General features: G+C 39.0%; 2 protein-coding genes and 1 long non-coding RNA gene across 5 annotated transcripts; 2 read left to right on the top strand and 1 right to left on the bottom strand.

Annotated features, from left to right (window-relative positions):
- Nucleotides 1-594: 594 nt before the first annotated feature.
- On the bottom strand, nucleotides 595-4,361 carry LOC115594265 (uncharacterized). Its single transcript, XR_003986447.1, has 3 exons — nucleotides 4,126-4,361; nucleotides 3,941-3,997; nucleotides 595-3,231 (listed from the first exon to the last, which is right to left on the bottom strand). It is a non-coding gene; the product is annotated as an uncharacterized LOC115594265 (long non-coding RNA).
- Nucleotides 1,567-7,761, top strand: LOC115594252 (extracellular calcium-sensing receptor-like). Of its 3 annotated transcripts, XM_030438214.1 has the most exons (9): nucleotides 1,567-1,943; nucleotides 2,218-2,512; nucleotides 2,774-2,860; nucleotides 3,045-3,314; nucleotides 4,373-4,579; nucleotides 4,667-4,942; nucleotides 5,390-5,617; nucleotides 5,710-5,833; nucleotides 5,917-7,761. In XM_030438214.1, exons 1-9 carry the CDS (start codon nucleotides 1,591-1,593, stop codon nucleotides 6,825-6,827), a joined length of 2,751 nt encoding a protein of 916 aa, XP_030294074.1. In that variant the 5' UTR covers nucleotides 1,567-1,590; the 3' UTR covers nucleotides 6,828-7,761. The 3 variants fall into 3 exon arrangements, with proteins under 3 accessions (XP_030294074.1, XP_030294058.1, XP_030294067.1); XM_030438198.1 differs by lacking the exons at nucleotides 4,667-4,942; nucleotides 5,390-5,617; XM_030438207.1 differs by lacking the exons at nucleotides 4,667-4,942; nucleotides 5,390-5,617 and having other exon boundaries at nucleotides 1,850-1,943; nucleotides 2,493-2,512.
- Nucleotides 7,762-12,228: 4,467 nt separating this feature from the next.
- Nucleotides 12,229-16,099, top strand: LOC115571810 (extracellular calcium-sensing receptor-like). The gene is made up of 9 exons (XM_030401428.1): nucleotides 12,229-12,419; nucleotides 12,606-12,900; nucleotides 13,063-13,149; nucleotides 13,417-13,686; nucleotides 13,958-14,164; nucleotides 14,251-14,526; nucleotides 14,674-14,901; nucleotides 14,993-15,116; nucleotides 15,189-16,099. Exons 1-9 carry the CDS (start codon nucleotides 12,310-12,312, stop codon nucleotides 16,097-16,099), a joined length of 2,508 nt encoding a protein of 835 aa, XP_030257288.1. The 5' UTR covers nucleotides 12,229-12,309.
- The last annotated feature ends 9,629 nt before the right edge of the window (nucleotides 16,100-25,728 follow it).

Here is a 25,728-nt window from a genome sequence, read left to right as displayed (position 1 = left end):
TTCATTGTCTTGCTTGATATCCTTCCTTCTATAGGTCAGAGGCTATTGGGTCTGTGTCTGTGCCAAGCATAGGCTGGCAAACCACCTCTGTAAGCAATGCATGTATAGAAGCTCCATTGGGACTACTGCGCGGGCTACTGACATGAGCCCTGACACCTGCATAACAGTTAAAACTGTATGTCTGGGTTTTGATAGAGTAACCCATGGCCTGATTGAATGGAGCACCATGCTCAGATACTTTAACGGTTGTCATGACTGGGGAGGTACTGTTCTTCTCACTGATTGTGAACCCTAACCTGGTAAGGTTTTGAATTTACAGGGTCAACTATTTCGACCTGAACATGACCATGAGGTTCAGGGTAAAAGAAGAACCAAATGCTCTGGTTGTGCTGCAGCTTAAGCACTGCATCTAAAAATCTGCTGAAAGTGAGGGAACCAGGGAGTATCCATATGGTAATCTGTTGTACTCAAAGTTATTCCCGGCTCTGTAAAATGAAGGAATTGTCTGGTTTTCGATGTCTCATGGCAACTGTAAATCAGTCACTTGTCTAGTGCAGATGGGAATTGGTCAAACACCAGACTCAGACACAATACTTCTTCTAGACAATTTTTATTGCTTGCAAGCAAGAGTCACGCACCATCGGAGCATAGATGTTGACTAAGGAAAGGCAGTCTTTCCTCAGCTTTTGTGATAATTAGGAACTATACCTTCAATTGTAACAGTCACAAGAATACATATGATCTCACTCAAAATACATCTCCCCCTCCATCTCATGAACACTTGTTGTGTGTCGCATGTAAACCTAAGGTCTATACACTTAAAAATGGAAGAGGCTTCACCAACCCCCTTCAGGATGAACTTCTTACCTAAGTTCCTTTTTGTTAGTTTGTCACATATACATTAACCCACACACAATACATGATTACATCCATTCACACTCTGCAACCACATTGGTATCTCAAGACAGAACTCATGTTGGAAGCACACCAACAGTAAGATTTCACTTTACCTTGAAAAATAATGTTCAACTATCTATCTACTCTTTTTATCATTAAATGTCATATGCAAGCATAACATTTTCAAATAAGAAGGGACACATAAGAAAGGAGAATTTCTCTCACAGATGCTACCTCAACATGGAAATCGTTCAGGTCTTTGTGGTGAACCAATCATGCAATCCATTATCCACATGCAAAGATGATAATTGGTTCCATAACCAGGCACAAGTAGCACTACTTTGCTAGGAATTCTTTGTATATTGGTCAGCTCAAATACCTGCTTTCCGGAAGAATTCAACTGTATTGTAGGAAGCATGAATGTGTGGATATAAATGCATGACAAATACTCTAAAAAGCAAATCTATAACAATACAAAATGGACAGACAAAGGTCTTGTGAAGAGAACACATCAAATTGAATATAACAAATCGAATAAAAAGTTGCTGTGTGCCAGACAGATACAAAAGCCCTACATCAAATAGACAGAAAAATACATGGGATGATGTACTATTTCACCAAATGTCTTAGTATGCTAAATACAAAATCACTCTCAAATTAAATGCATTTTCTGCCCTACCCCTTCTTTTTCTTATGCCAAAATGGGTGGTGCATTATATTAGCCAGGACTGCAAGTCTATAAAAGGGGAAGACATCCCAATAAAACTGGCTCAGCTCAGAGAAAGAGCGGACAGGGAGAAAGTCATGTGGGCATTTTTAGAGATCAACTTTCTCTTGCTCATGTATTCCATGTTGTTGTATTCCTACTTCTCTTCTGCTGTGCCCTCCCCTCGTTATTCCTCCTGTCAGTTACAGGGACAGTTTCATCTAAATGAGATGCACAAGGCTGGAGATGTGGTAATAGGTGGGATATTTGCAATTCACTTCTTCTCTGTGTTTCCTGACCTTTCTTTTACCTCAAAGCCACAACAGCCTACCTGCCATGGGTGAGTCTCGAGAGCAAAATAAGGGGGAAATCAATTCCATGGGTCATATTTTTAATAATCAATTATAACACTAGAAGAATTGGATTTTGCATGCATGCTATTTTAAACATGTTTTTTTCTACAGTATCTATTTAATTTAATCTGTTATTATTATCATTTGAAAATATTGTTATTTATGCAACATATTTGTGTTGTCACAGTTTTATTGTATTATTATAATTATAGCATTGTATATATTATTAATGTATTAAGTTAATAGTGGTATTTGTTTTAGTTTTGATGCTGTAGGTTTTAGGAGGGTCCAGACCATGGCTTTTGCTATTGATGAGATCAACAGAAACTCCAACCTGCTACCTAATGTGAATCTGGGATACAGTCTTTATGATAACTGTTACAAATTACAGACAGCTTTTCGTGCAGCAATATCCCTTGTCAGTGGTCAAGGGGAGCAGTTTATATTAGATGAGACCTGTGTAGGAACCCCTCCAGTCATAGGGATTGTGGGTGATTCTTCTTCTACACATTCTATTGCCATCTCTTCTGTCTTAGGTTTGCACAGAGTACCTATGGTAAGTTTGCCAATTTGCCTTCTAAACAAAAAGTAGTATAATAAGTAATATATCACTCTATGCAGACAGTAATATTGTAATGTAATATATTACTTTAAAGTGAAGATAACAAATAATGTGTTATACTGTATATTAAATGTATGTATATTTTGAAAGTATCTTGCCCAACTCTGCTTGTAAACATGGAGTAACCTTTAATGATTAGAAGAACTGAAAAAGGCTTTGAATGTTTGCGGGATATACATTTTGTGTCTTTCACAGGTGAGTTATTTTGCCACATGTTCCTGTCTGAGTGACCGGCAGAAGTTTCCATCCTTCTTTAGGACGATCCCAAGTGATGCTTTCCAGGTGACAATACATCAGCATAATTAAAATGCATGACAGCATGTGCAGTTAATGATTCATAAGAAAACGCCATCTCTATACTGCAAAACAACAAATATGATCAAATATGTATCAAATATATCCCTTTTTGCATGTTTTCCATAGAAAGTTTATTTCAACATGTGCACAAATCTCTGTGTTCATTCAGGTGCAGGCTATGATACAGATACTGAAGCGTTTTGGCTGGAGTTGGGCAGGTCTGCTGGTCAGTGATGATGACTATGGACTCCATGCTGCTCGATCCTTCCAATCTGACCTGGCTCAGTCTGGTGGAGGTTGTCTTGCCTACTTAGAGGTGTTACCATGGAGCAATGACCCAGATGAACTAAGGAGGACTGTGGATGTGATGAAGAAATCCACAGCTCGTGTGGTCATTGTGTTTGCACATGAGAGAAACATGATTAACCTCATGGAAGAGGTTGGGCTTGAAATACAAATTACTGACTATAGCTAAAGATCTTAATGTTTTATTTGTCAGACTGTATATGTATATATATATATATATATATATATATATATATATATATATATATATATATATATATATGATTTAGTTTGATACTGTGAGGCGATAATCACATACAGAAGTTATTGAAATGTCACTTAAATAAAAAAAGTCATATATATATATGTACATATATATATATATATATATATATATATATATATATATATATATATATATATATATATATATATATATATATATATATACCTAAATTGAAATAACATATTGGCCTTTCACAAAAATATTTATCTGAATACGTTACATGTTAATATGTTGTTGAAAGCCCTATTATCAGGCTTTAAGAGCACGATTAATTACTCAGGCAAATTACACAAAAACTTTGGTTATGATGATACAGGACACATCATTTTGCTCATAATATTGAAGACTAGACACTACTTTAGTTATATATTTTATTTGATATTCAGGTGGTGTAGAAGCCCCAGAAGTTTGATGGTCTGACTCTAAAAAACGACCAGTTTCTGGTTTCTGAATGTGTCAGTTATACCAAAAAAAACCAAACGGTTAAAACGTACCTTGGTCTCTTTACTGCTGTTTCATGGCCTTTGATTTTCCATGTCACGCCGTAAGAGCTGTTCAGAGAAACAGCAAAACATTTCTTTTAAATCAATTAATTGTTACAAAAACAAACAAACAAAATATTTACACACTTTAGCTAATGTCAGTTAATCCAATAACAAATACACGACAAATCTCATACCTTGTTCCCTCTTTGGAGACACTAAACAGTACGATAACTCTTTTTTGACGCTTCTCCGTTCATCCGTCTTCTGCTGGTAACTGACGGAGCGCACCGTAAAGCTCGTGAACATGGCACAGTAACGTCCGGATTTTTCTTTCAAAATAAAATTTACATTTCAAAATAAAATGTCAGAAATACATACAAATATAAAAAACTGATAAAATCAAAGGCAACACAGAGAATACTAAATTAGAGTCCTTTACAGGTGGTAAGGCAGAATGTAACAGGCCTTCAGTGGATGGCCAGTGAAGCCTGGACAGCTGCTACCATCCTCCAGACCCCTGACCTCATGCCGTACCTGGCTGGCACACTGGGTATTGCCATCCGTCGAGGAGAAATACCAGGCTTCAGGGAATTCCTTCTTCAAATGCTTCCTGACCTACACCATAACAACAGCTATGGAAATGGCATGGTGAGAGTTTTATTGTGCAATCTGATCTGGGAATTGCATGAAGAATATATAGTCATCATTTGTAAGACTTTTTTGAATATATTTCAGGTTAGGCAATTTTGGGAATTCACATTTCAATGTAGATTCACACCACCTCCAGCAGGCTGGGTGGAGGCTGGGGGATCAATATGCACTGGACAGGAAAATCTAGACGATGTGGAGACTGAGTTGTTGGATGTCTCCAATCTCAGGCCAGAGTACAATGTGTACAAGGCTGTGTATGCTCTGGCCTACGCCCTTGATGACATGCTGCAGTGCATGCCAGGGAGGGGACCTTTCAGCGGGAACAGCTGCGGCAGTTTGAAAGAACTGGAGCCATGGCAGGTGTGAGATCACTTTACCCTCCGTCTGTTATATGACTAAATCATACAGTTGTGTGTTTCTTGCAAATTGGTACAACTAATTGTAATGTGCTGGGCAAAAAGTGAGAGGAAATTACCTACTACTGGGTGATGGCAGATGTTGGTAATATCAGTGCAGTGATAGGTTCTTATTTTGATATGTTCATAAGTGTAGCATGCAGTTTAAAAATTGAATACTGGGTACCACCATGTTTAACATCATAATAAAGACAATCGTAACCCTCAAAAACCTAGTCAACCACCAACAGTGAAACTATCTGGGTTGAAAGGAGCAAATACCAGATGCCGATGATTTGGGAATAGGTCAGGTAAAAATAAGAATAAATACAGGAGGGTCAGGCAGCCCAGAAATTGTTCAAGGTGTTTGAGATGGAATCTGTCTTTTTTGTTTTTTCATCTCTCTATATAGCTTATATATTACTTGGAAAAGGTCAACTTCACTACAACATTTGGTGATCAAGTGTCATTTGATAAGAATGGTGATGCCTTAGCAATCTATGATGTTATGAACTGGCTGTGGCTCCCTGATGGAAGAACTAAAGTTCAGAATGTGGGTGAGGTCAAGAGGTCGGTCTTTAAAGGTGAAGAACTCACAATTGATGAAGGCAAAATCTTCTGGAACTTTGAATCAAAAAAGGTGATATCTGATTTTTCAGACACACTATGGAAAACTTATTAAAGCAGTGTAAAATTGTGTATGATGATAGATATCTCCTTTTCTCCCTATAGCCACCCCGGTCAGTGTGCAGTGAAAGCTGTCCTCCAGGTACCCGCATGGCCAGAAAGAAAGGGGAACCTGTGTGCTGTTTTGACTGCATCCCTTGTTCTGAGGGAAAGATCAGCAATAAAACGGGTTGGTTTTTAACTTTAAACATTGCAGTTTTGAGACATTATATTAACATATCAAGTATCTAAGGTAGTTTCCTTTTCTCATAGACTCCATGGAGTGCACCAGCTGTCCTGAGGACTTCTGGTCCAGCCCCAAGCGTGACCATTGTGTTCATAAGAAAACAGAGTTTCTCTCCTACCATGAGCCTCTGGGTTTCTGCTTGACAGCAACCTCATTACTGGGCACATGTATGTGTGCTGTTGTCTTAGGCATCTTTATCTATCATCATAGCACACCAATAGTACGTGCCAACAATTCAGAACTGAGTTTCCTGCTCTTGCTGTCTCTGAAGTTATGTTTCCTTTGTTCACTGCTGTTTATTGGTCGCCCTAGACTGTGGACATGCCAGCTGAGACATGCAGCATTTGGGATCAGCTTTGTGCTTTGTGTCTCATGTATTCTTGTAAAAACCATGGTGGTTCTGGCTGTGTTCAAGGCCTCCAAGCCAGGAGGGGGAGCCAGTCTGAAGTGGTTTGGTGTTTTGCAGCAGAGAGGGATAGTTATTGTTCTCACTTCTGTTCAGGCAGCGATCTGCACCACCTGGCTTGTCTCTGCTTCCCCAACTCCCCATAAAAACATTCAATATAACCATGACAAGATAGTTTACGAGTGTGCAGTTGGGTCCACAGTTGGCTTTGCTGTGTTACTGAGCTATATTGGCTTTCTTTCTATCCTCAGCTTTCTGATTGCATTCATAGCGCGGAATCTTCCAGATACTTTCAATGAGGCCAAACTCATCACTTTCAGCATGCTGATCTTCTGTGCTGTGTGGGTGGCCTTTGTCCCTGCTTATGTCAGCTCACCAGGCAAATATGCAGATGCAGTGGAGGTGTTTGCCATCCTGGCCTCCAGTTTTGGTCTCTTGCTGGCACTGTTTGGACCCAAATGTTACATAATCCTGCTGAGACCAGAGATGAACACACGGAAGGCAATCATGGGTCGGGAAATCCAGGCCTAGTAACTGCTCTGCATCCTTGTGAGACAGAATTAATGTTTTTTCTGTATACAATACAAAAAAAAATGTAAACTTGCCTTATTTTGACATGTGTAAGTTTACTAACATCACATATTTTCTCTTATGTAACTAGCTCATGTCACATACAAAACACATAGAATTTAGCCCAAAAGAATGTAATGAATATGAAATGTCTTATCGCTTGGATAAAGTAAATCTACAGCTGCTAATATTACGTTGAATATGTTTTCATTTGTGTTAATTAAAGCTTGTTGTGTATAACATAGTTTCACTTTCTTGCAGGGTCATATGCTATTCATTATAATAAAACTGTGACTTAAGTTAAACCACATTGGTCCACATCTGGTCACTACTTCACACATCCCACATAAACTGACACATGGTATCATGTACATATAGGCCCATGCATCATGAATGCTCAGACCTAAGCATTCATGATGCATGGGCCTATATGTGCATGCATCATGAATCTTCAGACCTAAGATCAGCTGATGCTATATCCGTCACGTTTCATGTCATGTATTTTGGAGCTACATTTGACTGAAAATGCTTGTCAGAAGTATAACATTGTACTGAACCATCCAAAGGTGTCACAAGTAGAAGATATGTGATAGCTCCCGAATTCATGTTACAGTCCTATTGTAAGGTGTTGCATATTGGCCTCTAAGAAAGTCTAACACGGGTAAGAACATGTAGAAAGTAAAGATGTTTTTTGTTTTTTATTGTGGTACAGTTCTGCTGTAATGTATTCTAAATTCACCTAAAAGAAAGTGTCATGAGGGTCTAAGAGGAAGGAAAGAAAGATCATTTTTATTTTATCCTACAGTACTGTTCTGTTGTAATGTGTGACAATTTATCCTCTGAGAAAGTTTAATAAGGGTCTACCAGGTTGGAAATAAAGATCTTTCTTGGTTTATCTTGCTGTCCCGCTCTGGTGTCATGTGATGCCATCCCCTCTCAAAAGGTCTATTAAGGTGCTAATATTGGAAAATAAAATTACTGGCAGCTTCCATAGCCTAATCTGACTGATTTACAATATAGACCTCAATCAGAAGCAGGGCCTTTTCTGTCTTTTTGGGGGCCCTATGCAAGATGCTGTTTGGGGGCCCCTATTTTGTCAAACTATGATGGATAGATTCCTCACCCTTTTGGGTGATCCATAAAGATGCAACAATCTATTACATTTTAAGAGGAAAAAACAGGCTAGAGTCGTGAAAACCTCTCTCAAATTAAAATCAAACATCTTAAGTTGACCCACACTTGTAAGTTGAACTGATAGAAAATGATAATACAAGGTTAACAATAGGGATCCTTGATAGGTCAATAAATGAAACTGATGGAGTGTTCCTCAATTTTATTTTATTTTAAGTTGACATTAAACTTAACCCATAAGAACCCACCGTGACACAGGTGTTACACGTCCTTTAAATGTTCTGGAACTTTAACTCATGAAGTCCCAGAGTGACACATACTAAACATCCTGGTGTGTCATGTGACAGGTCATGTGATTTAGTCTTCCCATAACAACATTTCCAAGATGTCTGTGTGCCAGGTTACCATTAGCGGCAGAGCTAGCTAAATTTAAATAGCTTGTTTTGGGTAGCCATAGGTAAGATTCAAACCATTTAAGAATTGTAATGCAAACATAACAATGCCTTTATTACATTTAACCTGTTGTGAACACTTGTCATGAACAAGGTGATATAAAAAAAATCAGGTAAATATCGTTGTGACGTATATGTCACATCGGACCTTTAACCTTAAAATTGTCATGTAAAACCCAATGTGACATATATGTCACAATAAGAAAAAAATATGATGATCTGCTCAGTTAACTTAACTTATTCAATGATATTTTGTTAATATATTTTATATTGTTCAATTCAAAGAATATTAAAACAAAAATCAGATTATATGAATCCAATTATTAATGAAATATACAAGGAAACCATTGTTACCCATCAGTAAATAAAATAAACAGACCCTATATCACTTTTTTCCACCCTATATTATTTGAAAATGTAATCAAAATAAATAAATAATACAAAATTTTAAAAATTATTGAAAAATGTCATTTAATTGTATCTGCAGTATGGATAATAATCGATACAGTGTTCAGGATGGATTGGCAGTCATCCATGTAGACGACAGTGAGGAATGTGAAAGTAGCTCAGATGAAGAACTTGAAGACCCTGTTTACACTCCCAAAGACATGGAGAATGATGAGTCAAGTGAGTCTAGTGGTTCAGACTGCAGTGAATCAGGTGATTTAGATGAAGTACCTCAAACAAAGATAAACCCTGGACAGCAAAATACAACTACCCAGTACAATGACACATCTCCACCACCACCTCCCAAAAGAGTTTGTGTTGGAGTTCCAGGTGATGTTCACTGTTCACGTGGACCAGGTTGCACACTGGCCTGTGAAATGCAACAAGCATGGTCATTGAACATTCTGCAAAATCAGTGCAACCGCCACGCTTTGTGAGAAATGAGACATGCATCTTTGCTTCACTCATAAAAGTAATTGTTTCAAATCTTTCCATTTGACCTAGGCTTATTTGCCACACATGTTGATAACAATGGTTCAAACATGGTCCTGAGAATACAAAAGTTTTTTTATTACACTTTTTTTGTGTTTACAAGTTTAGAAGTCTGTTGCTCGGTTTTCTACAGCTACAGTAACGTATCACGACCTCCAATATGAGGTAATTTTTTATTTTTATTCAATTTTCAGACTTTTGCAAATGTATTCATTTTTGTGTTGGAAAACAAATATGAAAAGATGTTGTTGTTACACCTAAGAGGTAAAGTTATAATCTTTGCTATCAAACAGAAAAACGTGACCAGAAAAACACTGTTGCTCAGTTTTCTACAGTTACAGTGGCTTGTTGAGAAGACCTCCAATATGAAGAGGCAGTCTTTCTTTAATTCAGTTTGCAAACTTTTGTATTATGAAATAAATCAAAATTGTGCTGTTAAAGGTTTTGTTGTTAAACCTAACCGGTAAAATGATAATATTGTGGAAACGCAAATCACAAGACAAAGCTTTGTTTTAGAACCAAAAAGACGATGGATGATTTATTTTCAAATGAGGAATGAATTTATTATTAACACCCACTGACAGATCTTTGACACTAGGGAGTGTTATTTTTTAGAAAAAATGTCAGAAACGTGTTCTATATGGTCTATTTAGTCTGTTTTATGTCCTCCATAATTTTCATTGATGGACAAATTATCCAGGTTCTTAACGCCCAATGTGACATATATGTAACATTTCAGATCTCTGACAGTGGTGGGTGGCATTTTGAAAAAAAATGTCAGAAATGTGTTCAATGTGGTCTATTTAGTCTGTTTTATGCCCCCCATAATTTTCCTTTAAGGAGAAATGTGTCCGGGTCCTTATGGGATATAACAAAACTAAAGTTAAAGTTGTACAGAAAATAAAATAGGCTATTACTTAGAAAAGAAAATCACAATGAGCCAGCATCCATATCAATATGCAAACAATAAAAACTAAAAAACTAACAAGAATAATATAGTTGAGGTAGTAAGGAACCTTTCAAATGTAACACAAGTCCTTCAGGACCAACACAATAAACCAGCATACAATAAAAATGCAACAATGAAAACAAACCAACAATAAAAACAAAAAGGAACCATACAGAACTATATAACACAATCACACCATTTTGTGATGATTATCAGTATCATCTGAGTCTTGTGTTTTAAGCAGATCTACCCTAAGCCCCTCCACAAAATTTCTGCTTCCCTGCCAGCATATGAGAGCTGCTTGCCAATCTCTGGTGCTGAAGGCGGCAGTACTGCTTCCTGTTCTGCGGCTCCAAAATACTTCAGAATTGCTCCTGCAAAGACGAAACTCCTCAGGTTACCAAGCAAAACAGATCCTAAGCAAATATTCATACTATATAATTGAGTTATGTTACACTAATGGAGAAATTCATAATCTGTTTTTATTTTAAACCTTGCAATATACAGCACAGTGTCCCTTTAAAGCATGCACCCATTTTGAAAGTTGTCACTTTTAAGCAGTTTCAAAGAGTTATAAAACAAAGATAAATGACTGATGAGCTTTATGTGATATTGAAGGAATGTCTTAGTTTATATTTCACAGAGTATTACAAAGTGAACTACTTGCTTAACTGATGATTTGTTCTTAACTTATATTCTGTGGGCAGAACTAATGGTCCTATATAGTATAGTTCACTTTAAATAAACTTTAATTTGTGTTATTATGATTCTTTTGAATAAAACAAAGTAATACATCAAAAACATAAGTAAACTGTAGGAATGTAGGCAAATGTGTTCAAATTATATTGTCATAATAAATATTGTAATAAACGTGGAAAAGAAAGATATATGCATTAGGGTTGTTTAGCACACTTCACATTAGAGACCTACAAACTGAGGAAACACTAAAATTGATAAATTAATAATAAAAACAATCCTGAAGTGATGTTATGTGACAAATATTGAAGAGTAGAGGAGGTCTATGACGGACCAGCAGCTCCACTGGATGAGGTTACAGCAGACATGACAGATATCTGCCTAACACACACACCCTCCCTCACAAATGTAATGCCAACGAACTGGACCTGCTGTGATTCACCAAAACGGGTTTCACTTAAGTCAATCAGTGTTATGGCCTTCACATGTGAGATACATTTTATTTTAGCCCTCTCCTTAAGCAAACACTTAAGCTAGCTAAAAAATTCGGCATTTTAGCTAGCCCCTCCAACCCACATAACGAAAAAAAAAAAACCCTTACCTTTACCCAGCGAGCGTTTTTCTTCATCTAGTTTCTTCTTTTTTCTGTGCCAGATGAATACGCTAGTTTGGACGCCATGCCGTAAATGACCTGAACTTACGGCTCAGCGCAATTCCCCGCCCCCTCCTAGTTTAGTAGTACTGGTCGTCATGGCAACGCGGCGTGGTAGACACCAGATCTGACCAATCAGCGGGCCAGGTGTCAGGTCCTTTTCACATCTTTTCCTTCGGGTCATTCCTCAGGTATTGCAGCTGACCTTGCAACTTGAGGGGGCCCCCGCGCTATGCACCCGCATAGTCCGCTTATAGCAAGAAACGGCTCTGCAAGAAACGGCTCTGATCAGAAGACATACTGTTTCACTAAATGTCTTATTGTTTTGTTATTGTATTGTTCTCATAATCAACCTCAAATGAAATTAGTTTAAAGCCCCGCCCCAGCTTTGGGTGGTGCTTAAAATTAAACAATGCTGCAAGTCAATAAAAGAGGTTGACAGCAATAAAACTTACTGGGCTCGGAAAAAGGATGAACAGGAGGAACATCATGTTGGGATTTGTAGATATTAAATTGTTCTCACTCATGTATTTCATGTTGTTGTATTCCTACATTTTTTCTGCTGTGTCCTCCCCTCTATATTCCTCCTCCTGCCAGTTACAGGGACAGTTTAATCTAAATGGGATGCACAAAGCTGGAGATGTGGTTTTAGGTGGGATATTTGAGATCCACTTTTTTTCTCTCTTTCCTGACCTGTCTTTTAACTCAGAGCCAGCACAGCCTAACTGTCACGGGTGAGTTTGTCAGGAAAACATTAGAAAATACAAGCTGTGGAAAATAGTCATATTTGTAGAATGTATTTTTACAAATTAAATATTGCTGTCGCAGAACGAGATTTAGCATTAATGCAATTATAAACAATTTACTTATTTTCACAATATTCATGCCAAAGCTGAAAAGTTGTATTGTTTTTTTGTTAGTTTTTTAATTTTAGGGTTCAGGACTGCCATGACTATGACCTTTGCAATTGATGAGATCAACAGAAACTCCAACCTGCTACCTAATGTGACTCTGGGATACAGTCTTTATGATAACTGCTACAAACTACAGATAGGATTTCGTGCAGCAATGTCACTCATCAGTGGTCAAGAAGAGAAGTTTATATTAGACGAGACCTGTCAAGGAACCACTCCAGTCATAGGGATTGTGGGTGATTCTTTTTCAACAAGTTCTATTGCCATCGCCTATGTCACAGGTTCTTACAGAGTACCAATGGTAAGTTTCCCAGATTCCAGTCTGATAATTATTGTTGGTCATTTTTGACTTCATGTCAAGTTTAATGTCAAATGTAAAAACGTAGTCTTTAATTTAAAAAAAGTCAAAAGAGTTGGTAAAGGTATTGAATTGTTCAGGATGTACAGTATGTGTCTTTCTCAGGTGAGTTATTTTGCCACATGTTCCTGTCTGAGTGACCGGCAGAAGTTTCCATCCTTCTTTAGGACAATCCCAAGTGATGCTTTCCAGGTGACCATCTGTTGCCACAATGAAAATACATCACAGCATGTGCAGTTAAACATTCACAAGAAAGATTCCCCACACTGCAACTGCAATTATATTCTTTAAAATGCAATGATTAAATGTAACGTTCCGTCAATGCAAAAAATACATATATTGTCTTTGAAGGGGCAATATTTAAACATGATTTATTGTGAAAGTGGTTTTGCATGTTTTCCAATAAATGTTTTATTCTTTCTGTCCTTTCACTAACCACTTCACTCTGTACTCACTAAGGTGCGTGCTATGATTCAGATTCTAAAGCACTTCGGCTGGACTTGGGCAGGTCTGCTGGTCAGTGATGATGACTATGGGCTCCACGCCGTTCAATCCTTCCAATCTGAATTTGTTCGATCTGGTGGAGGTTGTCTGGCCTACGTAGAGATCTTACCCTGGGAAAATGACCGAGCTGAATTAAGGAGGATTGTGGATGTGATAAAGAAATCGACAGCTCGTGTGGTCATTGGGTTTGCACATGAGAGTTACATGATAAACCTCATTGAAGAGGTTGGGCTTCAGATATAACTTAATTGTAACTGAATGCAGTTATCAATTGCAATGTTTTATTCATCAAACTGAAATATTTAATATCATTTAATTTACAATAATGCATTGGGCCATAGAAATACATTTAATTTCATTAAATTTACACGTTAGGTGCTTTTAGCAGGGATTGTTTACTCACACCAATTCCACTGAACTCCAGTTATGATGATTTGCAACACTTTGCTCATAGTGTGTAAACCTGTAAACATATATATTTTAATATGATGCACAGTTGCTGAGACAGAATGTGACAGGCCTGCAGTGGATTGCAAGTGAATCCTGGATAGCAGTTACTGTATTTCAGACCCCCCATCTCATGCCATACCTGGCTGGCATTCTAGGCATTGCCATCCATCGAGGAGAAATACCAGGGCTCAGGGAATTCCTGCTACAAATACGTCCTGATCTTCACCACAACAACAGCTATGGAGATAGCATAGTGAGAGTTCCTCCCGACCTAATGACAAATTGCAGGAATAATACAGTGTGTCTATTTCTGTTAAAACATTTTTTTATGCATTTCAGGTGAAACTGTTTTGGGAATATACATTTCAATGTAAATTTACGCCACCTGCAGCAGGTTGGGTGGAGGCTGGGGGAACATTATGTACTGGACAGGAAAAGCTAGAGGATGTGGACACTGAGTTTTTGGATGTTTCCAATCTCAGGCCAGAGTATAATGTGTACAAGGCTGTGTATGCTCTGGCCTACGCCCTTGATGATATGCTGCAGTGTGAGCCAGGGAGAGGGCCTTTCAGTGGGCACAGTTGTGGCAATTTGAAAGAATTGGAGCCATGGCAGGTGTGATATATCTTTGCACTCCACCTGTTTGTATGAATAAATGACGTGCTTTAAGTATCATATGACGTTTTATTATTGAATACAAAGTACTGTGGTGTTCATGTGTTAATATACATATTTTTTTATAATATATTCTGATATTCATAGCTTCTGCATTACTTGCAAAAGGTCAACTTCACCACATCATTTGGTGATCAAGTGTCATTTGATCAGAATGGTGATGCGTTCCCAATCTATGATGTCATGAACTGGCTGCAGCTCCCTGATGGAACAATAAAACTGCAGAATGTGGGTGAGGTTAAGAGGTCGGCCTTCAAAGGGGAAAAACTCACAATTGATGAAAATAAAATCTTCTGGAACTTTGAATCCAAAAAGGTTGTATCTGATTTCCCAGACACATCATGGATAACTCAGGAAAGCACTGTCAATTAGTGTATAATGACAGACTCTATTTTTATCCTAATAGCCACCCCGGTCTGTGTGTAGTGAAAGCTGTCCTCCAGGTACCCGCATGGCCAGAAAGAAAGGGAAACCTGTGTGCTGTTTTGACTGCATCCCTTGTTCTGAGGGAAATATCAGTAATGAGACTGGTTGGTATTTAGTTTTAAACATTGTAGTGTGGAAAAATAAATATATCTCATTTCGGTTCCTTTTTTTCATAGACTCCATGGAGTGCAAGAGTTGTCCAGGGGACTTCTGGTCCAGCCCAAAGCGTGACAACTGTGTTCCTAAGAAGACAGAGTTCCTCTCCTTCCATGAGCCTCTGGGTATCTGCTTGACACTTGGCTCATTACTTGGCACATCTATGTGTGCTATTGTCCTGGGGATCTTCACCTTTCATCGAAGCACACCTATGGTACGCGCCAACAATTCAGAACTGAGTTTCCAGTTACTGCTGTCCCTGAAGTTATGTTTCCTTTGTTCACTGCTGTTTATCGGTCGTCCCAGACTGTGGACATGCCAGCTGAGACATGCAGCATTTGGAATCAGCTTTGTGCTTTGTGTCTCATGTATTTTGGTCAAAACCATGGTGGTTCTGGCTGTATTCAAGGCCTCTAAGCCAGGAGGGGGAGCCAGCCTGAAGTGGTTTGATGTGTCACAGCAGAGAGGGACAGTTATTGTTCTTACTTCTATTCAGGCAGCAATCTGCACTGCATGGATTGTATCTGCCTCCCCAACTCCTCACAAAAACACTCAATATTACAATGATAAAATAGTTTATGAGTGTGCAGTTGGGTCCCATGTTGGTTTTGCTGTGTTACTGGGCTATATTGGCTTTCTGTCTATCCTCAGCTTTCTGATTGCATTCATAGCGCGTAATCTTCCAGATACTTTCAATGAGGCCAAACTCATCACTTTCAGCATGCTGATCTTTTGTGCTGTGTGGGTGGCCTTTGTCCCAGCTTATATCAGTTCGCCAGGCAAATATGCAGATGCAGTAGAAGTGTTTGCCATCCTGGCCTCCAGTTTCGGTCTCTTGTTGGCACTGTTTGGACCAAAATGTTACATAATCCTGCTGAGACCAGAAAGGAATACAAAGAAAGCAATCATGGGTCGGGAAATCCAAACATAGTAACTGCACTTTCTTTGATGAGATAGAATGAATCCTTTTTTGTATACAATAAAAAAATACATCAACTTGACTTATTTTATCTTCATTATTGAAGTTCACTTACATCCCATAGGTAACTTATGTCATGCATTCGACTTTGCCCAGTAGAAAAAAAACTGAAATGTTTTACTTCTTGAGATGTGCAGTGTCAGGGAAGCTACTATGCAAGTGTAGCTTGTAAAACTACATGTAGTTCAGCCTGGCAGTAGTTTGAACCAGTACATTTCTACCCCTGGAGAAATGTAGTTTGTAAAACTACTGCTGAAAAAAGGAGCTTTAGCAACTACTCATTTAACTCAGCGTTAAATAAATCAACATATCGTGTATATGAAACAAAACATAATAGCCTACAAAAAAATTCACATGCCAGCAGAAATATGCCTCTCATTCAAGTTTTATTTTAAGAACAAAAGCAGACATTTTTGGTCAACATCACAGGAACTTCAGAGTCACGAACAAGGGAACACATAGGTCACGTTTGTAGATGCATCTATATTTAACATGCACATGCTCAAATATGGCCATTGTTGGGCTGGCACGTTCGGGGGCACATCCGGGGTAGCGGGAGGGTTGTCCATGACGTGCTTGTGCCATATGAGCACTGCCTTCCTTGGCACAAAGACCCACCCACTCTGTGAAGCATTTGAGTGCTGCCAGGGAAAGCCAATCAGAGGCAGTGTTGGCTTGGCGTGTCACAACATGTTTCATGCCTTTTTTTACATTTATATCGTAAAGGTATTTTTTAATAAAAATATATTTCATGTTATTGGCCAAAATTGTAGCTTGTAAATAGAGTAGTTAACTACAAAAAATGACCCAAAAAGTAGTTGGATTACTTGACGTAGTACAAAATATGAATGTAGTTTAACTACCAGCAAGTTACAACAAATTGTAGTTAAGCTATGTAGTAGAGATGCACCGATCCAGTTTTTTCCGATCCAATCACATTCCACCATGTGATAGGGACTAAAGGCACCAGACTTTCCTAACTAAGACAAAATAATCAAACAGTTATCGAACATTGTAAACATGTGTAACATTAATAATAATAATAATAATAACTATAATAATAATAATACATTTAATTTATATAGCACCTGTCAGGGTACCCAAGGACACACGTAACAAAGTGGAACAAACAAAACAAAGAATGAATGGAGCGCCTGTCAGTCAGCACAGAGGGAACACTAGCACCGGAGTCAGTAGCACCGTCCGTAAACAAACTAGCGTCCGGAGGCTCAGTGCACACAGCGGGCGCAACCATCCAGCATCACTGCGAGCCGGGGAGACCGCAGCAGCAGGGGAGGAGACGAAGCAGCCCGGCGGTGAATAACCCTGAGGTTGTGGTGGAGGGAGGACCAACAGAGCAACGATGGACAGCCCACATAGTATTGAGTATGTCGGTTTGAAAGTTAGCGTTGCTAGGCTAACAGCTGATAGGTGAGGCTAACAAATGATGGCGGGGCTACTAGCTAATCAGTGGAGAAATGTGACGTCAGTAAGTGTAACGTCCTGCAAACAGGAATACAAAATAAAACATAGCAGCTGAACCTGAGAATAAACTAATAAAGAGTTGGTCAAACAACAACTTGTGCTCTTCCAGCATGCGACACACTAACGCCTGATGAATGACGTACGATGTGCTGTGACGGAGAAGAAAAAAAAAAAAAAAGAAAAACTTGAACGGCCGTGGATCTGTTCATTTTACCAATCGATAGCCGATCTTAATATCGGATCGGTGCACCCCTACTATGTAGTTCAACTACATGTAGTTTAAGTCTCCCCAACACTGAAGATATGCTAAAGCATCTGCTATTATCATGGATGGATTTTCATAAAAATTAGTTGATAGCCCTTCGTGGACTGTGAAGTGTACATTGAAGAAGACAGAAGCCCCAACATTAAGGTGTACAGAAAACCTACACAAACTGATCAGTACTTGCTGTTTGACTCTCATCACCCACTGGCGCACAAGCTGGGGGTCATCAGAACCCTAAACCATCGGGCTGAGACTGTGCCCACTAAGTCAGAGGGGAAGGAGAAGGAACAGAAGCACATCAGGGGAGCACTTAAAACCTGTGGTTGCCAAAACTGGATCTTTGTTAAAATTGCTAAAAGATCCAGAGCAGACAGAGAGGAGGAAATGAAAAAAACGCAAAACTTATTCACTCCCTATGATCTTTGATAAATCATATCACATCATATTCCAGTTGACTTTAAATCTAGCAACACAGTGAGACAGAAACTTGTACATCCTGAGGACAAAACAAAGAGGCATAAACAGAGTAATGTAGTTTATGCTGTTCTATGCAGTCAGAAATGCACAGATCTGTACATTGGGGAGACAAAACAACCTATCTATAAACGAATGGCACAACACAGGAGGGCCAACTCCTCAGGTCAAAACTCGGCTCCCCACTTACATCTGAAGGAGAAAAATCATTCACTTAATGACAACAAAGTAAACATTTTGACCTGAGAAGACAAATGGTTCGAGATAGGAGTTAAGGAGTCCATCTATGTCAAACTGGAACGACCATATTTGAACAGAGGAGGTGGCCTAAGACATTACTTATCACCCACCTACAAAGCAGTACTGAGTTCCCTCACCAGACAACTTAACAAAAATTAAAACCTGGGCTCACTCTAACTCCTCTCCAGTTAGTGAGAACTGAAGAAGCCTCTTGGATGAGAGGTGAAACGTCTTCAAGAAAAAGAAAAAACAGGTCTAATTGCCTACGATAGAGCACTTAGAATTACCATGACCTGGATGAGAACCTTCATCAACTAGTTGATTGACTATTGTGTTTAACATAGTTTCACTGTCTTGCGAGGTCATTTTTTCCTCATTATGTTAAAACTGTGCCCTAAGTCAAACTACATTGGTCCTCATCTGGTCACTATTTTACACATCCTTCATAGGCTGGTGTTCTCCACAGTTTTGTTGAGTTTGTAGGTACTAGCATATAGCCACATGCATCCACAATGCTCAGACCACTAACGCCCATCAGTTGATGCCAGTGGCGGTCTAACTTGCATGACGCCCTGGGCAAACCTCAACTGCAGCTGAGCCCCCCCCCCCCCCCCCAAAAAAAGGGACAGAAAAAGAAAAATCATGCTTTTTTATTGAACTAATTGTTGGATCTTTGGAACCACACATACAGTAACAGTTACAATAACGGCACGGCAACATGACATAATTGACCAGATGTGTATATGAGCAATAAAAAAAGAAATGAATAAAATTAAATTAAATTTAAATTAACAAATATATGTGTATATATATATATATATATATATATATATATATACACACACATATATATCAAATTTGCTCCTTTCTCCGACTCCCTAATTTCTTGACCTGGCAGATCTTCTCCTCTCCACAGAGTGGGGGGATGTTGTTCTCTTGCTATAAACAGATCACCAGAGAGCTTCTTTTATTAAGTACAATAGACTCCTCTCTCTCCACATCAGATAACAGGAAATCGGAAAAGAAATTGGTTGGGGTAAAGATGACCCAGTCCCCCCCCCCCCCTCACGGGTCAAACCGTTTTATGACCCTGTCTGTGACATTCCAATCCCACTCTGTCGCTATACTTATCCAAATTCCAATACGTTCTGAATAACTATTAAACTATGATATCATTCTTAATTTTAGCAGATTTCCAAATAGCCTAAGAAGGTCATACAATAGATCTTTCCCATGTTATTGTCAAGCCCAAATTAAGTTTTTTACTTAACCCTTTAGGCGCCAGAGTCGCAAATTTGCGACATACCGCGGTACTGAACAAAACAGCTGTTTTCTCCCAATAGAGTGTTACATGTCGTTCATACTCCCCACCACTAGTTGGCAAACATCCTATACTTAGACCTTAGCCAATAAAAACGTCTTGCTTCAATGCAAAATGTTCGAGGAAGTCCCATGCAAACTGTGGGGTGAGAGAGCGGAGACAGTGCGCCAGGAAGCCATTTTCCTGAAGGGGTATTGCTGGATTCAGAAGTTATTGAGACGAAATAAACGACAATGGCATGCAAAAAGTTGACACTTAGGGAAGTGATTGAGCTCCTATTCGGTGATTCTGTTTCTGAGGTGGAAAATCTAGCTTTGGGAGATGACGGTCGGTTGATTAGTGAGCTTGCTAGTCGCGGTGCGTCTTTGCATAGCAATGGTGGTGCCGCGCAGAGCGAGGAAAACACATAAGCACTAACACACGATCCTTTGCCCAATAGGTGGGAATGGACATGATACACGAACTCGTAGTATCATTAGGGAAGCGAATGGATGTGGTAGAAGTAGCGGGGGTGGTGAGAATACCGCTGGGTGTCAGCGTTAGTGTTCACTCTTTCCACCGCGACGGTCACGTAGCCTCCATCCGCGGCAGCGGTGCAGCTATGCGCCGCAGCAGTGTTCACGAAGCACAAAGCACACACGAGTCCAGCTCTTCTCACAACACTAGAGGAGATAGCAGGGGGAGACGTGGGCAAAGTGTTCGTAGAAAGGCTGATGGGTGTCGTAGGGGCAACAGGGGAAGGCAGAACAGGGCTGGAGATGATGATGATGATAATGGTAATGGTGGCTGGGCTTACTTGAGAGATGAAGTATATGGAGAAAGCCCTTTGATGAGCAAATTGGATATAGTGGTGACAGAAAGCTAAGCAATGATTCAAGGTCTATAGTTTTTTTGTCCCTCTTTCTGACTGATGATTTCTGGTATCTTATAACAATGGAGACAATGCTCATCAGTATTTAGGCTGACATGAACTAATTCCAAGTTCACGGTTTCATGAATGGTATGATGTAAATGTATATATATATATATATATATATATATATATATACATAGTTCTTATTGTCTCTATGCCTTGCAATGAGAGGCTCCACACTCTACAAATATTACAAACTTTTATCTGGATAGATGGGCACAGATAAGGCCTCTGCAGCTAAAAGACGCCTACTGTTATTATTATCATATAATAATAATAATAATAATAATAATAATAATAATAATAAAGAAGAGAAGAGAAAACAAGAAAAAGGGAAGAAAAAAAGTGTCCTCCAATGGGGGGGATGGTGGGTAACAAAAACGCATACTGTTTACATGAGTTTTGTGGTGTACTAATAGTTCTAGTTTACGACTGTTGGCTTACAATTTACTTTTTCCCTGTTCATTTGATGTGTGGACAACATAACAAATGGATGGAGGGGATGAATCTGATAAAATAAGTTCAACTCTCTTTCAAAATACCAGGTATTTCATGGAAATTACATAGTCCAATATGGCCGCCGCCATATGACGTCATAATATGCAAATTAGATGGGAAAAATTACTCCCTTCATAAACTTTAGGTCATTCTCAATATTTGTCTCATTTACACTTTGTCTCTATCTCAAACTACATTCAAGCCAGAGCCTTCTGAAATTTAGATGTCAAAATCTAGTATTTTTTAAAATAAAACCCGGCGCCTAAAGGGTTAATGAGTTTGAGGTTTGGGAGAAACCAGCCCCTCCCCTTGGTGATGGGCACAGACTTGAAGATCATTATCCTCTTTGTGTGTAATACTTGTGTTATTTACCAGTTAAATGTCTGATATGTTTTGTTAAGATAGAACTACAAGGAATATGTATAAGTCCTTTGTCCTACTGTGTATTGTATACTTCATTGTTTTATGTCTTAATCAAGTTATAATTCTTTTGAATGATAAGTGATCATAATCATGTTGCATCTTTTCACAAAGGCAAAAATTCGACTTTTAAGATGGTGAAGTTTTTGGGAAGGTTAAACACGATTTTGAAACATTAAAACAATAGTTTAGTTAAATTAAGGTTTTGTGGGTCTAAACTCAGAACACAGAAGGAATGATTGTCAGCCAGCCAGCCCCCCCCCCCTGTTTTCATTCTGCCTGCTGCAGGGCATAAAAACAGAGTGTCATGCTCTGCTCCTCAGTTTGGTCACTTCCCTTCAGTCACTTCACTTCTGGCACTTCACTTCTCTCCTCTCTCCTGTCTGTTTCTGTCTACTTCTCTCTGTCTTCTTCTCCTTCTCTCTTCTCTTCTCTTCACTTCTTTGTTTTTTATTTTCATTTTTATTTTTAAAGTAATCTTTACTTTTATTTTTGCAACAAGCTTTTGATTTTAATATACCATTAAAGTATCACCGCCTGATCCAGAAGAAGTTGAATTAGTTTAAGAATCATAACTTAAGAACCACCACTTGAAACGACAAAGAAAAAGTATTTTTCAAGACTGTGATCATTTGATGAAGAACGTTGCAGTCATTGTCTGCTTCAGAAGCCTACAAGGAGTCTCCAACAAAAGAGACTTTGTGTGCTCCCAGCCGAGACCGGCTCTGCCCCCAGCGCTCCCAAGGCGAAAACCCCGCTGGGCCTTCAGACCAAGAGTTCCTCAACCCAGACAAAACAGGCTGAACGTCTTCATACAGCTGGATCCACACACGGAGAATGAGTGGTGTCTAAAGTTCTGACTTCTGTCTAGGTTCTGACTTCTGTCTAGGTTCTGACTTCTATCTTATGACCTTAAGAAAGTTGAGGGTTAGGGTCTCGTTAGTATTAAACATTACTCCCGTAATATTTAATATATAAAAACCCGGCCCTTTAACTTTACCATCTGCCGACGGTCACATAACTTTATTACTTCACTTATTACAGTCTTTACCTTTTCTGTTATCTGTTGTTTGTCTAAAATTGTCATTTCCTTTATTATTATTATTTAGTCAATAAACATATATAATCGTTTGTCTTTGTTTGGAACTTAATTTTAATGTGGAGAACCGATGGATCCGTGCAAAGAAGTCACTGCTTAAGAATATTGAGACTGAATAAATTGATTTTGAATGGACTCCAACTGTCCAAGCCAACTGGTATAGTTAGGTGTTTGGAATGATTTCCTCCGGATTATTCCAAGAACTAAACAACGGAGGTGGTGCCCCATTTACAAGTGTAAAATTAATCACCAGTGATTAATGACCTTTATCATCAAGCAGTTATGTCCCCTACATATATGCATGCACCGATCAGGCATAACACTATGACCACCTGCCTAATGTGTTGGTCCCCTTTTTCTGCCAAAACAGCCCTGATCTGCCGAGGCATGGACTCCACTAGACCCCTGAAGGTGTGTTGTGGTATCTGGCACCAAGATGTTAGCTGCAGATCCTTTAAATATATCCTCGAGAGATCAAGTTTTCCAACCGCTAGCTTATGTAGTTTTAGCAAACTCAGAAATGCTTAATTCCGTTCTTTTCCCTGTCAGCTCTCAATAATAACTGTTATGAACTGGTAGGCAAGACAAATATGAACTTTGATCGCATTTCCATGGAGTAATAATCATATATTTTTATCCTTGAGCTGCGGAACTCTACTGCTCTCTGTAATCGACTATGTTTAGTCAGTAGTTTGGGACTCTCACCCCCCTGCCTTGCAGTGGGAACAGAGGAGAATGTTTCTGGTGCATGCAGACTGTGTGAATCAATACAACGCTCAGTACAATCAATGAAATGTTTATATTTTCTGGAAATCAGAAGATTAAATCACAATGACCATATAGCCGTAACGAAGTAACAGTCATGTTGTTCTTTTCACAAATATGGGAATGATAGTCAAAAATATAATTTAAATGCATAGTTTTATATAAAACAGCATCACATTTTTTCGCCGGCCTATATAGGGGCCCAATTAGAGGCCGCAGGGAGCACCGCCACAGAAACCACCCCAACCCGGGCAGACAGGAGGCCCCACACCAAGGTGCAGAGCCCTCTAGCCACCGCCGCTGAAACCATCCATGGGACAGCCCCCCAGTGGCCAGACCAGAGACAACTCCCAGTCTGGCAGGCCCCCATGTGGAAACACTGGAGATTAAAAACTGACAGACTAAAACAGTAAAATAAAGCAAAAAGCATAGAGACTTAAAACATAAGGGACTAAAACATAAAAGCATAAACGCTAAAAACACGACAAACTAAATCATAAAAGCATAGAGGCTAAAAACATGAGAGATTAAAAAGTAAAAGAGGATAAAGGATACAAATGCTCTGATTAGCACAGCATAAAATGAATTAAAACGAATTTAAAAATCAATTAAAAGCCTAAAAATCAATCAATTAAAAGCCCAATAAAAGTGTTAAGCTAAAACTAGAAGGAATATGTATAAGTCCTCAGTTTTACTGTATATTCAAGTGTTTTATGTGTGTTCAAGTTTTACCTCTTTTTGAATGATAAGTGATTTTAACCATGTCATATTCTTTCACCTAGACAAAGTCCACCTATCAAGCCATGGTGAAATTCTGGGAAAAGTGAAACACAATCTCGAAACATTAGAAGTGATAGTTTAGTTAAATTAAGTCTTGTGAGTTTAAACTCACAATATTACCGAAGAAGTGATGCTGTCAGCCCACCCCTCTGGGTCCGCCTGCCAGACAATAATTTAGATGATAACAAAACAGAGTTTGGCTCATTCTCACTCTCTTCTTATCTCGTACCTCTCTTCTCCCTCACTCTTCTGTGTTCTTATCTTCCTTTAACTCTCTTCTTTTTAAATCACTCTTCTTTTCAAAGTATGATCTCTTTATTTTTATTTTTGCGACAAGCTATAACAGCAATCTCCACAGAAGTCAACTACGTGTTGATCTTCTTTTATTTTGTAATGTGCAGTATTGAATCACTGCTTTAAGTGCTTCACTTTTATCAAAGTTTTAACAAAACAACGTTTTTTAAAAAAAAAAATTTATATCGTTAAATATGACAGCCTGAGTCAGAGCTCAAAGGCCCCTTTTTTTTAAAAAAAACACGTTTTCTCTGGTCTCTACATATATAAACTGGTCCTCCCTGAGCCTACCAACTCCCAGAATGAGGAAAGCAAACAAGTCCTGCATCGTCTCTGCAGCCCACCCACTGGTAAAACGGGGCTCATTACGTAACCACAAGAGAGATTTTCATAAGCCGGCCTCCTCTGCGCAAAAACACTGCCCCCTCTCCCTGGAGATATCGGAGAGGGTGGCATTCAACCCCGAGGTGAAGTTCAGTGTGTCCAGCGGTAAGATAGCAGTGTTTCGCAATGTCGTCTCTCAGAGCTCGACATGTAAATTGCTCTGTTGTTGGTTGTAAAAATCGACATAAGTGCCTATATTCTGTCCCAGCTATAGAAGAACAGAAGAGACAGTGGTTGCATTTAATTTTTAAAGACAACATGCCGGCCATGGTTCGTGTAAGTTTGTTTGTGTGTGCTAACCACTTCACATCAGATTGCTTCAGTAGCGAGGGTCAGTACAAAGCTGGCTTTGCCTTGACACTGACCCTCATAAAAGAATTAGTCCCAACCATACCGGACCTAGCAACTGCACCTAAACCACAGGTAAGTGTCGCCACATTTTGATAGTAAACTAGAATTGCCGAAGAACTATAAGTTACCTTTACCATTAGCAGGTGCTAGCATTAGCTACATGGTAGTAACTGTAACAAAACATACGAACAAACTAAGTAACATATTCAGACACACTAACCATTCTTAAATGTCCTGCTGCAGCCACAGAGTCTGTATTTCTTCAGGAGCCTCTCCTTCTGGGTCCGATTCT

This window comes from Sparus aurata, chromosome 2, assembly GCF_900880675.1.
Source record: "Sparus aurata chromosome 2, fSpaAur1.1, whole genome shotgun sequence".
Classification (NCBI taxonomy): domain Eukaryota; kingdom Metazoa; phylum Chordata; class Actinopteri; order Spariformes; family Sparidae; genus Sparus; species Sparus aurata.
Note: the sequence above shows the minus strand (reverse complement) of the source record. Positions and strands in the feature narration are given on the sequence as shown.

Bases quoted from the DNA above. Each gene is read 5' to 3' on its own strand.
- LOC115594252 (XM_030438214.1), top strand. From the start codon at position 1,591: ATGCCAAAATGGGTGGTGCATTATATTAGCCAGGACTGCAAGTCTATA. The intron at 1,944-2,217 runs GTGAGTCTCGAG...TATTTGTTTTAG, and splicing joins CAACAGCCTACCTGCCATGG to TTTTGATGCTGTAGGTTTTA. The intron at 5,834-5,916 runs GTTGGTTTTTAA...CTTTTCTCATAG, and splicing joins AAAGATCAGCAATAAAACGG to ACTCCATGGAGTGCACCAGC.
- LOC115571810 (XM_030401428.1), top strand. From the start codon at position 12,310: ATGCACAAAGCTGGAGATGTGGTTTTAGGTGGGATATTTGAGATCCAC. The intron at 12,420-12,605 runs GTGAGTTTGTCA...TTTTTTTGTTAG, and splicing joins GCACAGCCTAACTGTCACGG to TTTTTTAATTTTAGGGTTCA. The intron at 13,687-13,957 runs GTTGGGCTTCAG...TATGATGCACAG, and splicing joins TGATAAACCTCATTGAAGAG to TTGCTGAGACAGAATGTGAC.